Here is a 15,826-nt window from a genome sequence, read left to right as displayed (position 1 = left end):
TGTCATATTTCTCTCAAAGAAACACCGAGAGGCGGTTGCAAAAGTTATGGTTTTGCTATGATATGGAGGTAGGAAACATTTACAGAATCACTAATGCTTGCGGGTAGTGTAACATTTTGTTCCATGCCGGATCAGAGGCTTTAAGGACATCATCTTTGAGCGGTTTACGCTGCAGTGCCTCATAAAACATACATTTGAACAGAATTAAGTTCTTGGAATGAAAGCAGAAAAATGTTTTAAAGCATAACAGTGCAATCATTTTTGTCCTGTACTTTTAAACACAATTTATGACGTCATTAAACAGGACATCGACAGTATTGTCTGTATCATTTTTTGTTCTCTTTAACATGGTGAGATTCTTTTATTAAGCAATTAAAATTCTCTCTGATTGACTGCTAAGTTTGTGTGAATAAACAACCAAAAGGAAGGCAACCCTCAAGACATGCTTCAGTTTAGCTTTAATAAAAATACATCAAATCCCAAGGAGATATTATAAAGTACAAGCTGAAATGCACCTGAAAAAGCTTTGTCATGCCCATAAAGCATCATTTCTTTTTAGCACAGATAAAGATTAGTTAAGATTCTAGGACTTCCTGGACACAGTTCAACAAAAGATGCTTTCTCTTCTTTTTTTGTTTTTAACTTCCTGCTAAGGGGGTTGACTTTGGAAAGGTAACAGTAAAGCAACACACATAAGGTTTAATCCCGTCTGTCTTTTTCAGACATAGATCCGTCTCTCCATGTGTCCTGAGTGTATGTCATTCAGCTGCATTTGAAGGTGGAGACGCTCTGTACTGTTTAGATTTTACAGGCCTCATGAAACTGGTTGTGTCACAGGAACAAAGGTTTGGCCACTAACAAGCAACCTGGGCGGTTGCTAATATTTACTGTTGCCAGTGAAGGACTTCTCAGCTAGCCGGAAAGTACTTTTTACATTAAGAAGAAGGTCAGAACGCCATGAACCTGTATTAACCTGTATTTACACATGAACACACCCGTTATGTGTATTTTACCATCCAGTCAATCAGTGGTGCAATCAGTCAATCCAGTCAATCAGTGTTGTGCTATAAACACTAACTAAATATTGATCTTCTCATTTTAGAATCGAATCTGGATGCGGAGAAGATTTTCACTTCAGTTATAGAAAACACTTTGACAGGAATACAAAAGAATGAGTCACTGGGATGACTGATGTATCACTTTCGCAGAAATTTCCCTCCTTGTATGTTCTCAGAAAATCCCTGAGCTCATAAATCCCTTATTTTAAAGAAGAAACATGAACTGACCAGTTTTTTTTTTTTTTTTCTGATCATTTTAGGGATGCAAGCATGTAAATGATTTGAACTTAGTAATTGCTAGTAAATTTCACAAATAATTACAAAAAAGCAGCAAGTAACATTTTTAATTCACCAGGAAATGCTGAAGTTGAAACTGCAAAAACCTGAAACCCACTTAAACACTTTTTGAACATTTACTTTTCTGAGGAAACGTTTTGGTGATGAGAAAATGTTCTTAAAGTTACAACTTGCAGATGAAAAGGAACGTTTGACGTGTGTGAGTCAGACAAGTGAAGTTTACACAATAAAGCATGTTGTGGCAATAGTGTTATAGTAGAGCTGTGGGTAGGCAATTTGTTACATACAGAAAAATGATGGGTTAAAAATAACCCAACTTGGGTTGTTTTATAACCCAACCGCTGGATCACTATTGCACCAGACCAACAGTAGTTAATTTAACCCAGGAAGATGGGTTGGTCATTTTTAACCCAACAGTTGAGTTAAATATTATACCCAAATGCTGGGTCAAATTAAATACAATTATGGGTTGATTTAACTACATATTTGTTAAATATTATACCCAAATGCTGGGTCAAATTAAATACAATTATGGGTCGATTTAACTACATATTTGTTAAATATTATACCCAAATGCTGGGTCAAATTAATTACAATTATGGGTTGATTTAACTACATATTTGTTAAATATTATACCCAAATGCTGGGTCAAATTAATTACAATTATGGGTTGATTTAACTACATATTAAGATGGGTAAAATTAACCCATATGCCAGATTAAGTCTAACATATTACAGTAAAATTTAACAAAATAAATTGCAATAGACTACCCATATAAAACTGTGAAACTACAAACCTAGAACAGAATACATGCTAGATTTATGCATATATTATGCAATAAACAAACAATACAAAAACAATGGAATCTTTGAAAAAATTTATTACATTAATATCGACAATATAGTGGAACTGCAGTTGGTGCAGTTCACTCAGTTTGGAAAACATTCAGAGCAAAACAACAATTTCGATTGAACTGGCTGAACATTCCACAGGCCAAAAGTCAGCAGCTCTATAGTTAATAAATTCAAATTCCTAAATGCTGCTTTTAAGAGCCATTATCTCTACTTGCAAGCAAGTATTCTAGTTTTAATAAACTTAATTTTAGACTCCCTTCCTTGGATTTCATATATCACATTCTGTATGAATTCCCACACATGTTCACACTGCTTTGGGTATTCGATGTCAAAGACAAAGAATGCCTTGAAGCAGACATCAATGGCCTGAAGCAGTGTTTCTTGTTCCAGGGCCTGTCCAGCTATTATGACGAAGGCCTGAAATGCACTCTGATCATTTCCCAGCGTCAGGATGTGGGGGCAAGGCTTGCATGCCTTGGCCTCATGGAGGTACTGCACCATGTTTATTCCAGGCTAAAAAAGAAAATACAAGAGAGTGAGAGTGCGAGTGAGTAAGGACCAAATGTCTACCGACTATTATAGTAGAATTAAAATATAGTCATTGTGAGGACCATTTTCCTGGTCCTCACTAGAGAAATTATTGTTTTATGATAAAGTCTAGTTAGCTTTACAATTTGGAAAAGATTCAGTGCATTTCTAATTCAAAAAGTTGAACTGTAATAGTCTACATTTCATTGCACATAACGAAATATTCCAAACCTTTTTTGACTAAGTCTTAGAGCATATAGCTTACATTACAGAAAACAATTAAAAAAAAAGGATTCAGACCTCAATTGACCTAAAAAGCCATAAAATTGATTGATGATCTAACATTACAATAAACAGGATCAGAAAATGCGTGCGGCCCCCCTATCTCACTATCCTATCTGACCGACAGGCAGCAGGGTTAGGTGGTCAGATAGGTGGGCCGCAAATGCTTTGTAGATTTAGAAGACTTCTTTAGAGTCAACCTTATGGAGTCAGGTCCAAATGGGTTAAAATACAAAAGTGTCAACCTTCTGATAAATGTTAATTTCTGCACTCAATACTTTGTTGGTGCCTGTTTTAGAACAAATGACTGCATCAGTGCGGTGTGGTACAGAGGTAATCAGCCTGTGGCACTGCTGAGGTGTTCTAGGATGCTTTAATAGTAACCAACGAGTCGTAAGCTTGTAGAACAGCTAATACTGTCAGGCTATATTTGATGCCTGTCCCCAAAAGTATAGTAAAACAAACCTGGATATGCATGTGTGCCTGCTGACTTCAGATATGTTGATAAAATTAATAAAGTTTCCCCTTTAGATGTGCTTGAGGACTTACAGGCTTATGGTCGATGAAGGCCAAGCTGCATTCCTGAATGGTGTGGCGAACTACTTTCACACCGCAGCCACGGCCAACTTTGTAAGTTGTAGGTGAAAGCAAGGCTGGCAACTGCCTCAGGGCGAGTTCCCCAACACCATCTGTAGGAAGACACGGGTATCAATACGATGTGAAATAGCATACTTGTGATTTCACAATCCCTGCAATTTCATCGCATAAAATTGCATAAATATCCTGCATATTCCATCGCATTTCCTGCATTTACAAGATCTGCTGACAAGAATATATTACCTGGTGTTAATCTATCCAGGGGCAATATCAGCTTCCCCTCCTGTCTTGCCAGGTACAGGATCTTCTCAACATAAATGGGTAGCCAAGTTTCAAACAACTTTGATGCAGCATCCCCATGTAGGACAAGAAAGTCCTGTGCAATCTATACAATGGAAAACACATTTTTAAAACCAATTTAATGTGGCACACTAATAAAACGTTTTAAACAATGTTTCCTCATATGTAAGATCATATTTCCCTATACCTACCATGCCTTTGGTCATTAAGCGAGGGAACTCTTCGAGGATCTGATCGATGGTCCAATTGTTGTCCCTAATCCTCTTGGCCCTGTAGACTGCTGTGTTCTGCATGTAGGTCTCTATCTGGCTGAGGGGCTGAGAATTGTTTCTCAACCATTATTTAAACTATTTGTCTGATATGGTACATTCTGTAAAAAAGAACAACAAAGTTGTCAGTCACTGAAATATGGATGTTTTGCTTCATCAAATAATTTTTCTGTTTAATAATTGCCTGGTATGAGAGCCCTTGCAAGAGTTCCATCATCTGGCATTTGTGGTGGTGTCGTCTGTGCCATGCTCTGCGACTTGCTGGTTGATCTCAGCCGCTTCCTGACATTCTGCAGCCTTTCCTCCAGGAATCCAGTGGCTGGCCGTTGGCTCCGTCCTGGGGTGTACCATATTTCCTGCCAAGAAATCGAAATCTTTAATGAATAGAGAAGAGGCACATTTGACTGACAGCATGGGCTTTGGTTAGAACAGGGTTTGTCTGTACGTCTGTCTGTCCTCAGAATAGTGGATCAATTATTGTTCCTGATGCTTAGTGCATAACAGCAGGCATCAAACAACACAGAAGTGTTTTGTGTAGAGGTGGGGTGTGTTGTGTTTTTTATGTTAATTTTTTGTTTTTTATTTTAAGTTTATGCTTCTCCACGCTCCGTTGCCAAAAACACCAGACCTACAGGCTCACAGTACATAGAGGTTGTGATTTCCAGCTAAATTATTTAAATTATTTATTTAAAACTTTTTAAAGGACCTGCGGGAAAATAATTTTCACATGTACGAACCCTAGTGTGTATTCTTTGGTGAGGATTCACCAGAAACAGGAGATCTTCACTGGAAATCTAGCAAAAACAGAAGGGGGCCTGGTATAGAGCCCTCGGCTGACTCCAGTTAACCAAGTTCAGTTTAAATTGAAAATCAAATTGGAACCTTAATCAAACTGAATCAGTTTAAGGATCATGACAACCCAAATAAATATCTCAATGACATTAAAAAAAAAACAAAAAAACACTTACGCTGCCACTGCTTGAGGAGTCTTTCAAACCAAACCTGATGCCTTTTTGATATCTGAAACAAACACAAAAAGAGCTTAAGCAAAAATACAATTGCTATTGTATTAACTATTCATATGTCACCATGCAAAAGCAATGCTATAGCAGCAGAAATGTAAAACAATGTGAAGATACCAGCCATTTTATTTAGCATCACAAACTATAGAGGAAACAATCCTCCCTCTCTCTATACAGTTCATATGACAAATTGCATATATGTAAGTTGTCTATGCTTTTACTGCAGAAGAATATTTGTGGCTGCTCACAGCATAGCCTTCAGTGCACATAAATATATATTTCTTGATGTTACAGACCCCGCGCAGAAGGCCAAGTAACGTTAGACAGATAAGACAGTTCTGCAAAATAAGTGCATCCGATCTTTATATGTATACATAACTCAAACCAAACACAAATTTGAAGTAAACTCATAATGAACACTATAACCTTGTAAATGAAGTCAATTTGAATCGAATTAAACGCATTTCACAATCACCTCGTGTTACAGCGTTTACAAAATGGCGGGCAGTCTGCATATCAACATATTCACAACCCCGAACGTCATTCCCCGAAATATCTGCGGTATGAACATATACATTTGCATTAAAGATCTCGTGTGCATATTAGCAAGTTGTTGTAACAATAGTACCTGCAAAACAACAGGAAAATTTGATGAGGAAACGTCCGTGTCACGTCGCACCAGTTGCTCAGATGTAAAGGCGCGGGCGCGCACACAGCTCCTATATCAGAGTCCTCCTTTCAGTTTTCAAAATAAGAGTCCTGGTTTCTCACCACAACAGACTATTCTAGACTAGCCCTGTACTGATTTACTTTCAAGTCCCATATCTCTCACAATTCACATGAATAAAAATAAACTTTTGCTTAAAGTATAACACCTTTACACAAAATGTGCACATACTTTGTGGTGTCACATCAACCCTTCACTCAAGTGGCCAGGCCGCCATTTTAAATAAGAATTTGGTCACTACATAAGACGTATCAGATTATCTCACTGTTTTTACATATTTTAATCAGTCAAACACTGTGCTATGTCTTCACATGTCACATTAAAAGCTTCAGGAAAAACAAGCACGTTCGTTTATAGCCAGTTAAAATAATATAGCTAGCAAAGCAACTAACTGACAGCCTGTTGGCTAGTAAACTAGTTAAGCTTGAAACTAGCTGGCAAATTAGCCTGGCGAATTCAATAAACATGACTATATGCCCATGGGCATTATGAACTTGTTTATTTAATTCATTACTATAATTCAGAGCAAACGGATAAGCTGTAGGCTATCCGTGCTTCCATGATAATGGCTAACGTTAGCCAAACCAACCAACTAGCCTCGACAATATAAAGATACTACTTTAATTTGTAATGCAACACAGACAAAGTGAATTAGACATGTAGTGTACACATACCTTTTATTATTTATTGGCCTCGCTGAATGAGCAATCAGGTTCTCTGCTGTGACGAGCGCTCGGTGTGTAGACTCTGGTGATGATGAGGTTCGAAGCACAAACAACCCACGTGCTGGGTCAACCGATATAAGTTGGGTTGATGGATTTTGACTCAACGCATGAGTTGCACAAAATAACCCAAATTCCATAAAAATAACCCATAATGGGTAGAGCATTTCATAACCCAGCGGTTGGGTAGATTAAATAACCCAGCATTTTTTAGTGTGTATATGAAAGCTGACCTCTCTCCAAATCATTAAAAAGTTTTATTTAATTAGTACTGCTCTCCTTAAATATCTAAATATATTTTCTTGATCAAAAATGCAATAAAAATGCTGAGAAATATCATCACCATTAAAATTTGTTAAAAAATATTTTAAACTATAATTTTTTTATTGTGATGGCAAAGCTGAATTTTCGGCATCATCACTCCAGTCTTCAGTGTCACATGATGCTTCATCATTTTAATAATTTTAATATGCCGATTTGCTGCTCAAGAATATTGAAAACAGTTGTTCTGCTTCATATGAACAATTTTATTTATGTGTTTTTACTGTTTTCAATGTGTATAGCCATTTTTTGTAATTTTTTGTTCATTTCTCTTTGTTTTTTGCATTTTTTTAAACAGAATAAGGAGAAGGAAGAGAAGAAAATTAACAAAAATTTGATTGGTTCTGGTTTGAAAGTGCGAGAACACAAGCAAGATTTCAGACCTAGGATGGAAGGCAAGGTTTTCAGTGAATAACAACATTAGTGCTTTGTGCATCAGCGAAAGGATGTCTGTAAGAAAGTAAGGAGGCTTTTTTCTAACGTTAAAAAACTGTAGTGGTATAAAACTGATGCTGCTAGCTCATAAATCCAAGCAAAAAAATCCATTTGGTCATCACAGGCAGTGAGTCTTTGTGCTTTGTTCTTTGTGCTGTTGATCAAAGATGGATAGCCCAGAATGGGCAGCGCCCACAGAACCACTCCCGTGCCCCACCTTGGCCATTCAGACCACTGTGTTGTTAATACCCATATACAAATCATATTCAAAACTACCAAGAACCTCAAAGTATTACCAAAGAGAGTGAGGTCATATCTGAGGTTTGGTTAGGTTAGCATGATCTTGTTGGTCGATTTTGTGATCGTGACCCCTTGTTTGGGATTTGCTTGTGGGTGCATTTAGCCAAATCTAGAGTCATTAGTCATCATGATTGGTTTGATTGATGACTGACCCAGAAAAGCCTGGAATTGTCCTCATTCATCCCACAGACACAACTTTAGATACATTGAATAACCACCTCACTTTGCAACGGTCAATACCTCTCAAGCAGTCATACTAAACATCAGTAAACTGCAGACCTTTCTGATTCAATTAGCAGAACATCAGCGCATAGGCTCATCAAATCTAAATGAGACATTATTGACAAGCATGGGCATCTTGAAGAGTCTTTATACTTCAGACCTGTTTGATTCAGTTTGAAATATCTTGGTAATGTCTGCCACTCTGTGCTCACTGTGACCATTTCACAGTGAAGAAAAAAAGAAAGTTAAAGTTGTTATTATTATTTATCATTATTTATTAATATTTTATGAATTGTCTATAATTAATTGATCTTGCTATAAGTTAACCTGGAAAGCAAATATGTAAATGCAGATGATATAACAATGTAAAAATTGATTTGAGCGACAGGCTTTTGCAATTAATAAGCAGTAGGCCTATACATTTATAACATTTAAAACACAAGTGATATTTATGAAAATAAAATAAATCCCACTTGATATTCTAAAAAAAAAAAAAAAAAAAAAAAGCTGATATTTATTTAAAAAAATACTCTAGTGCTGAAAACTTTAATGATTAAAGTTTTATTTATCTGTTAAAAATGTTTATTAATAGGTTTTTGTATAGGCCTATAATGTATTTATATAGCCGAAAGGTCTACCTTTTTTAAATGTTTTTTTTTTAAGATATTACTAGATTTCTTTATACGTCCTCATATGTAGGCCTAATACTAACTAAACTGGAGCACTACATAGTAGGCTTTGATTGCAGTGGAAGCGTTCGCGTCGCGTCACTCGCGTTTACGTCGATAGGACTCTGTACTGAACTCGTGTACCCATGATGCTGCGGGTTTGTCGAAACTTTGACAGGCACGGAAGCGTATACAAGCAAGTTAAAGCGAAAACACACGCTGAGTTTGGATATGAAAATGCCTGAGTGTCGATAGTTTTGCCGTGACAGTATGCGGTGCTGCTGTCTGCGAACGCTCGCGGTTCAGGCGAAACTTGCACACGTCGCGGAGCTCACTGAGTGACAGGTAAGCGCTGGTTAACAAACCTAAACCTTCCAGTCTGCATGGGTAAAACTTTTCTGGGGGCTAGCTGGCGTCTTGACTGTCGTCACCTAAATTTGTGAGTGGGAGGCCACCAATCCCAAACGTGATATCTGTTTCATCCCATTGAAAATGAATGAGCAACCTTTAGCACCCTGGAGCTGTTTGGAAAGCGCTGCGTCGCGCAAATTGTGTTGTCAGATCCTTTTATATAACATGCTGTTTTAGGCTACTTTGCATGGCTACTATAATAGGCCACATAGCATCTGTTTTGTTAAAAACTCAGGAAAACAAGCAACACATCTGATTAAATATTTAATGCTTTTTATATTTAGGTGCAACCACCTTCATAGGTTTTCTCTAAAAACCTCTTTCACATTACCTGTAAAACCCTTCATGAAAATGTCAAATAGTTGTAATAAATAATTATTTTATATTTTGTTAATAATTTAACATTCAATTTAATATTAAATAAATAAATATTATATTGTGTATTTTCTTTCTAATTAATATTTTATAACTCATTTTTTTTTTTTTGCACACCATACATCTGTTCGTAACAGCATTCATTTTGGTTTTCTGGTGTTGCCATCTACTAATAAGGTATACTTAAAACAAGTTTTTATTTTATTTTATTTTATTATTATTATTATTATTATTATTATTATTTTTACAGTTTTGTGTGACAAAGTTCATATATATTTTCTAAAGAAAATATCAGTGATCCAATAATATACTATGAAAGTGAAAAAGTGAAAGTGACGTGACATTCAGCCAAGTATGGTGACCCATACTCAGAATTAGTGCTCTGCATTTAAACCCATCCGAAGTGCACACACACAGAGCAGTGAACAAAACACACACACACTGTGAACACACACCCGGAGCAGTGGGCAGCCATTTTATGCTGCGGCGCCCGGGGAGCAGTTGGGGGTTCGATGCCTTGCTCAAGGGCACCTAAGTCGTGGTATTGAAGGTGGAGAGAGAACTGTACATGCACTCCCCCCACCCACAATTCCTGCCGGCCCGAGACTCGAACTCACAACCCTTCGATTGGGAGTCCGACTCTCTAACCATTAGGCCACGACTCCCCCATAAGCATACTATATATGCTTCTATAATATGCTGATGTCCAATACTATTCCTGACATGATGGTGGGTTAAAAGTGCAAAGGGGCTTTGTAGGATTGTTTTATTGATCAGATTGGATTGTTATCTTCCAGCACACAATCTACTTGTGAGTGTGAATTGGATTCTCAGTGCATTTAAGTGTTTGTTTAGTTAAGTGCTGAACAGGGATCAGTTCAGCTGTAACAGTGGCTGCAGTGAATAATTCATTTCTAAGCTATGGTCCATAGCCAGGTTTGAATTTGAATTCCTTTTCAAATTTTGCATTTCCTGGGGCAAATAGTTTAAATTTATATATTACCACTCACAACTAATTAGTCTACTGTGTCTAATCATGAAGCAAGTCTTTTATTTGGCTACTGAGATCCAGTGTCATGTCTAACACAGTCAATTTGCACTGCATTTTCTCATCATGGTCTGGAAATCCTATTCCAGTGATTATAACAGAGGATAATCAAATCCTTTTAAAAGCATTTTCTTGAAATCTGTGTCACACATCATACCACCAAAGTAGCTGGTTTTATGCGTTCTTTTGGACTTTGATGACACAAGGGTTAGATGCTGCAGGAATATTGCGTGATCCTACATTCAGTCTTTGTGTCCGCTGACACAGGCCAGTGTCTCTGCTCTCTCTTGAACACAATAGTGTATATTCATGACATTGTTTGGCCATTGCCAGACTGGGTTTTGTTTTGTTTGTGATTTGTTTCTTTGGGTTGTTTCACATTTTTATTGTTGATATCTCTGTCCTCAGTTTGTCAGACATGGATCATAAGGATGTATTCGCAGCATTGCAGACGGTATGTTCAGAAGTCATCTTGGCTCTTAACGGATCCCGCAGCAATTCTTCAAATGCCGACGCCACTGATCGTCTGTTGGGGGTCATGAGGCAGATTCAAGAACACGGTCGTGCTGTTGAACCCTTGATTACTGGTTTTACTGCTGTCTATCACCATTTTGATTTGGATGCACAGACTCCTGGTAATGGATATCGGACCTTAGTCAAGGTAACTACTGGTTGATTTAAAAAAAGAAAAAAGTTGAATGCATAAAAAAGGGGATTTTTATAGGTTGAATAACTTTTTGTTTTATATTTGCAAATGAGGGGTTAGATGCAAATAAAGGCATGTCATAAAATCCTTTCAGCTGTGAAGATATTTGCTTTTCGCTGTAATCTAGTGGTGTGTGTGTGTGGTATATAATTGTAACGTTTAACTATTTTTTTAAATTTTCCGGGATCAGAACAGAACGCACCCCCCCCCCCCCCACCCCCACCAAACTCAATGCATGCTTCAGGGCATGCTATTATATTTTGTAATATTGCTGTTATTTTATTTTTTTACAAAAAAAAAAAATTATTTAGCCTAATATCCACAATGATAGACCATTGATGTTTTCTGTTTTCGATAGGTGGTCCTGTCCTGCGTCACCCACATCCTTCAGAAGGCCCGTTACATCGCATCGAACTGCAGTGGAGCATTTTTTCGGATGGACCATAATATGGCAGAAATGGAAGCATACTGTAGTGCCCTTTGCCACCGGTCAGCTCTATTCACAGGAGGAAGGGGGTTTAAAGGATCGGTTTGTGCAAGAGTACATATCCATGCACAAAGCTTGCTTTTATGGTCGCTGCTTGGGCTTCCAGGTGAGATAATATTAATAGTTCTTTTGCATAAAGAGTTTTTTCTTTAACAGTAGAAACCTCCCGTGAATAAAAGATTCTATCATTTCACTGGTGCGTGCTGTTTATGATGTATGCAAATTGGTTCCAGAAACACAAAGTCTTTATTTATTTGTCTCTGCTCCGTTTTCCCCCTCTCTCAGACCTTTTCTACAGACAGCGGTCATCAGTATGGTGTCCTTTGGTGAAAACTACAAGAAAAAGCAGACTGGTTTGGGTAAGTGCAGACTCAGATTTGATGTGTTCATGTCTGTTATTCCCATAAAACTGCTGTGGGGAAATTAGTCTTTTACAATTCTCACACATTACATATCCATTTCACCAATGAACTTTGATTTATTTACAGGCATTGCTGCTCTTTCTTTCTTCACATCTGGCAAATACATGGTAGATCCTGAGTTGAGGGGGACGGAGTTTGAGCGCATCACTCAAAATCTAGATACGCAGTTTTGGAAAACCTTTTGGAACCTTACTGAGACTGAGCTATTATCAGTAAGTATAAGTATGTTGTGTGCTTCTATGAGAACAGATAACAGTACCTTGTTATATTGTTCTTGTTGTTAAACTGTAGGTTTGCAGTGATATTTACAGTACTGTTCAAAAGTTTATTGTCAGTAAGATTTAAAGATCTTTCTGCTCTTATACAGTTAAAAGTATTATGAAATATTATTAAAATTTTAAATAACTGTTTGTTCTTTCTGAATAAATATACTCATTGCTTTTCAAAAATCTGACTGGCCCTAAACTTTTGAATGATAAGTTTAAATAAGACAGCAGAGTTTCAATTGTCTTTTTTCAATCTTTTTTCTCTTCTAAAGAGTTTGACAAGGATTGCTTCCACTGTGGTGCAAGTGAATGTAATATTAATCATACCAGCTGTAAATCTGAATTTGCCACTGGCCTCTGACCCCAGTCTCTCAGTCTCTGTGAATCCTCCAGTTGCACACTGGGGCCCTGGGCCAGTCAAAGTGCGCTTGATCTCACACACACTCCGACAAGGACAGGTTTGTGTGTTTCATGAAAAAGAAAGAATTAATTACACATTTTTAATTCAAACAGTTAGACTTTGAATGACTTTGAATGATTTTCTTTCAGACATTCAAAAATTCTGCTAATTGTCCTCCATATTCAAACTCTTCCTACAGGACAGTGCAGAACTGTTGGCCCTTTCTCATCCCGAGGGGCCTCAGCTCTCTCTGCCAGGGGGTTTCAGTCGTCAGACAGCTCCACTTTCTCCAGGCCTGCTCATACACTTCCACGGTGGAGGCTTTGTTGCACAAACTTCAAAATCCCATGAGGTATGGCTGTGGCAGTTTTACCTCCATATATAAGGTTTCTCTCCTAAATGATTTCTTTGTTAGGATTTTTTTTTGGATGAGGCCCTTTGTGTCATCTTCTCTCTATTGTAGAATTACTTGAAGAGCTGGTCAAAGGAACTGAATGTGCCTGTTCTTTCTGTGGATTACTCATTGGCTCCAGAGGCCCCGTTCCCCCGGGCTCTAGAAGAGTGTTTCTATGCCTACTGTTGGGCCTTAAAGAATTGCCACTTGCTGGGTTTGTAAAGCATACTCCTCTCCAAATGGAATAACTACTGTAGTATGCAGACGCTAATAGTTTAATGGGGATATGATGTAATTTTAATATTTACAGTATAATACTGTACAATTTCAATAAAATGCAACCTTGGTGAATTTTACTTTTAGGGGTGTGAGCATAATAGTACGTGTGGACATGACAAGTGATCCATGCCAGCCATGCCTCGGGAATCTCTAAATGTTGATCTTGCTTAACAGGCTCGACTGCAGAGCGTGTCTGTTTGGTGGGAGAGAGTGCAGGCGGTAACTTGTGCATAACTGTCTCTATGAGGGCAATGTCTCACGGTGTACGTGTTCCTGATGGGATTGTGGCAGCCTACCCAGCAACTCTGCTAACAACAGACGCCTCACCATCCAGACTGCTCACTTTAATCGACCCTCTGCTGCCTTTGAGCGTGCTCTATAAGTGTATCGATGCCTATGCTGGTGAGCTTTTGAGTCAAGTCATGTTACATACAGGGCTTATACAGTACAGATTGTTTCAGAACAGCTTTATCCACCGCTCCTTCGTGATTGTACTGTTTCTTGGTCACTCTCTCTATCTCAGGTTCGAGTTGTCAGTCACTGCAGCCAGCTCAACAGATAGACACCTTGGCTGCTTTGGGACAGGACACAGTAAAGTTGTTGACTAACTTCACCCAAGGAGCGACAAATTGGTTTCAGAATTTATTAGAACCAAAAGCAGCAGCAGCAGCATCCTCTTCAACCATACCATCAGACGCTCCTTCACCTTCCAAGTCACATTCTGTAGAGAAACCACGGGTAGTCCAAGAATACCCAGAAAACTTTCAGCCACTCCGGTCTAGGTGTCTGGTGGATATGCACACACCTTGCACACCACTAATGAAGAACCCATTTGTTTCTCCTCTGCTTGCTCCGGACAGTCTTCTCAAGGGGCTTCCACCAGTACATATAGTGGTAAGACCCGATGAAAATGCATTTCCAGGAACAATGTTGAAACTGTTATTTTAATGCTTTGATTGTTCTTCTCAGGCTTCTGCTTTGGATGCCCTGTTGGATGATTCAGTGATGTTTGCCAAAAAGCTTAGGAATATGAACCAGCCTGTGACACTCACTGTGGTTGAAGACCTTCCCCATGGCTTCCTGAGCCTGGTACAGCTTTCCAAAGAAACCCAGGAAGCATCTGATATATGTGTGAAACGAATCAGAGAAGTCTTCCAGCTAGAGGAGCAACCTGCTGATCAGAGGCAGCAGGGACTCAGTTAGACAGTTTAGGCTTGGGAAAGTCCTGATAGACCTCCAAGGTTCAAGAAGTTCCATAGATCTAAATAACAATAAAGTGAAACTAGTTTTGACAGGTTCGAAACCAGAAATTTATAAAAAAAAAAAAAAAAAAGAGGAGTCAATCCACCAGCTTAACTCCTGGAAGCAATTGTATATTCAGCGTGCAATACAAAAGTTACAGGCTTAATGTGCAGGTTTTTCATCAGAGTGACTCATTTTTAGGTATTCACAATAACTGTTCACTGTTGTGTTCTGACCAAACTGAATGTCTCAGCATCCACCAAAATTTCACCATTGTGCCTGTAGTGATGCAATAAGATCAATCCTAGCTGTTTTTGCACTGCAAACTAACATTTTTCTTTTTAAACCAATTGCACTTTGGATTTTAAGTCACCATTTCTGACCTCTTATGTTTATCTGAAATGAAAATGGTTTGAATGTTTAAAGAGAAGGGTGTTAAACGCACAGCTTTAGTTTTTCTCTCTTGTTTAATTTAAAAATGTAACCTTTTAAAATTTAGTAAATCTCTCTTTGTACCTCATTATTGGTTATTAAAGCCGCATAAAGTTTATTCTACAGTTGTGGGCATGTTTTGTGCATGCGCTCTGTATGGTATTTAAAAAAAAAAATTGTTAATTGTCCCACGTAAGGTGGCATTTAATCCAGTTCTGCTCATGAACTGAAATTACTTTGATACCCCTCATTGTATTACAATGTCAGCTGTAGCATTATTTGAAAATGCATAATTAATTTGACAAATATATTTGCATTATACACCAGACAAAACTTTGAGGCCTTTAAGGATGCGAATATAAGCATTTACAACATTGTGTCTTTTCATAGAGTACCGTTGTCTACACTTGAACCTTTATATTAACAGGTTACCTCATCATTTCTTAAAGAAGAACTGGCCAGATTCACCAGAAACGTTCGCTGTGACTTGTTACCAGTACATCCAGCAAACTAAACAGCTGAAGGGTGCTCATAACCATAACCAAATTAGATTCAGACCTGTACTTTTTTTCTCATAACACTAAAGATGTTTGTTCTATACAGTACATTTCTGAGAGGATTTTGATTAACTGAATGTCAAATGCAATAAATAAATAATCCACTATTTTTAAAGCAACTTTGTTTCCCGTGCTGTTTTACATTTTGGTCTACATTTTACAAAATGCACTTAGCCTGTTGTTACTACAAGAAAAATATGCTAA

The 15,826-nt window shown here is 37.8% G+C and overlaps 2 protein-coding genes across 7 annotated transcripts; one reads left to right on the top strand and one right to left on the bottom strand.

Moving 5' to 3' along the window:
* Positions 1-2,218: 2,218 nt before the first annotated feature.
* LOC122140765 lies at positions 2,219-6,872 on the bottom strand. Of its 6 annotated transcripts, XM_042745663.1 has the most exons (8): positions 5,837-6,593; positions 5,684-5,764; positions 5,155-5,206; positions 4,371-4,542; positions 4,109-4,287; positions 3,861-4,002; positions 3,570-3,709; positions 2,219-2,723 (listed from the first exon to the last, which is right to left on the bottom strand). In XM_042745663.1, the coding sequence occupies exons 5-8, from the start codon at positions 4,208-4,210 to the stop codon at positions 2,418-2,420; spliced, it is 690 nt and encodes a 229-aa protein (XP_042601597.1). In that variant the 5' UTR covers positions 4,211-4,287; positions 4,371-4,542; positions 5,155-5,206; positions 5,684-5,764; positions 5,837-6,593; the 3' UTR covers positions 2,219-2,417. The 6 variants fall into 6 exon arrangements, with proteins under 6 accessions (XP_042601597.1, XP_042601598.1, XP_042601600.1 ...); XM_042745664.1 differs by lacking the exons at positions 5,684-5,764; positions 5,837-6,593 and adding an exon at positions 6,610-6,872; XM_042745666.1 differs by lacking the exon at positions 5,684-5,764 and having other exon boundaries at positions 3,861-3,993; positions 5,837-6,596.
* A 1,855-nt stretch (positions 6,873-8,727) lies between these two features.
* LOC109111883 (hormone-sensitive lipase-like) lies at positions 8,728-15,737 on the top strand. The gene is given in 12 exon segments (XM_042745303.1): positions 8,728-8,948; positions 10,846-11,098; positions 11,502-11,626; positions 11,628-11,735; positions 11,898-11,989; positions 12,119-12,264; positions 12,591-12,776; positions 12,918-13,070; positions 13,182-13,326; positions 13,566-13,793; positions 13,915-14,285; positions 14,361-15,737. Coding segments are annotated over 11 exon segments (2,031 nt in total). The 5' UTR covers positions 8,728-8,948; positions 10,846-10,855; the 3' UTR covers positions 14,595-15,737.
* The last annotated feature ends 89 nt before the right edge of the window (positions 15,738-15,826 follow it).

Source organism: Cyprinus carpio, chromosome B19, assembly GCF_018340385.1.
Source record: "Cyprinus carpio isolate SPL01 chromosome B19, ASM1834038v1, whole genome shotgun sequence".
Lineage (NCBI taxonomy): Eukaryota > Metazoa > Chordata > Actinopteri > Cypriniformes > Cyprinidae > Cyprinus > Cyprinus carpio.
Note: the sequence above shows the minus strand (reverse complement) of the source record. Positions and strands in the feature narration are given on the sequence as shown.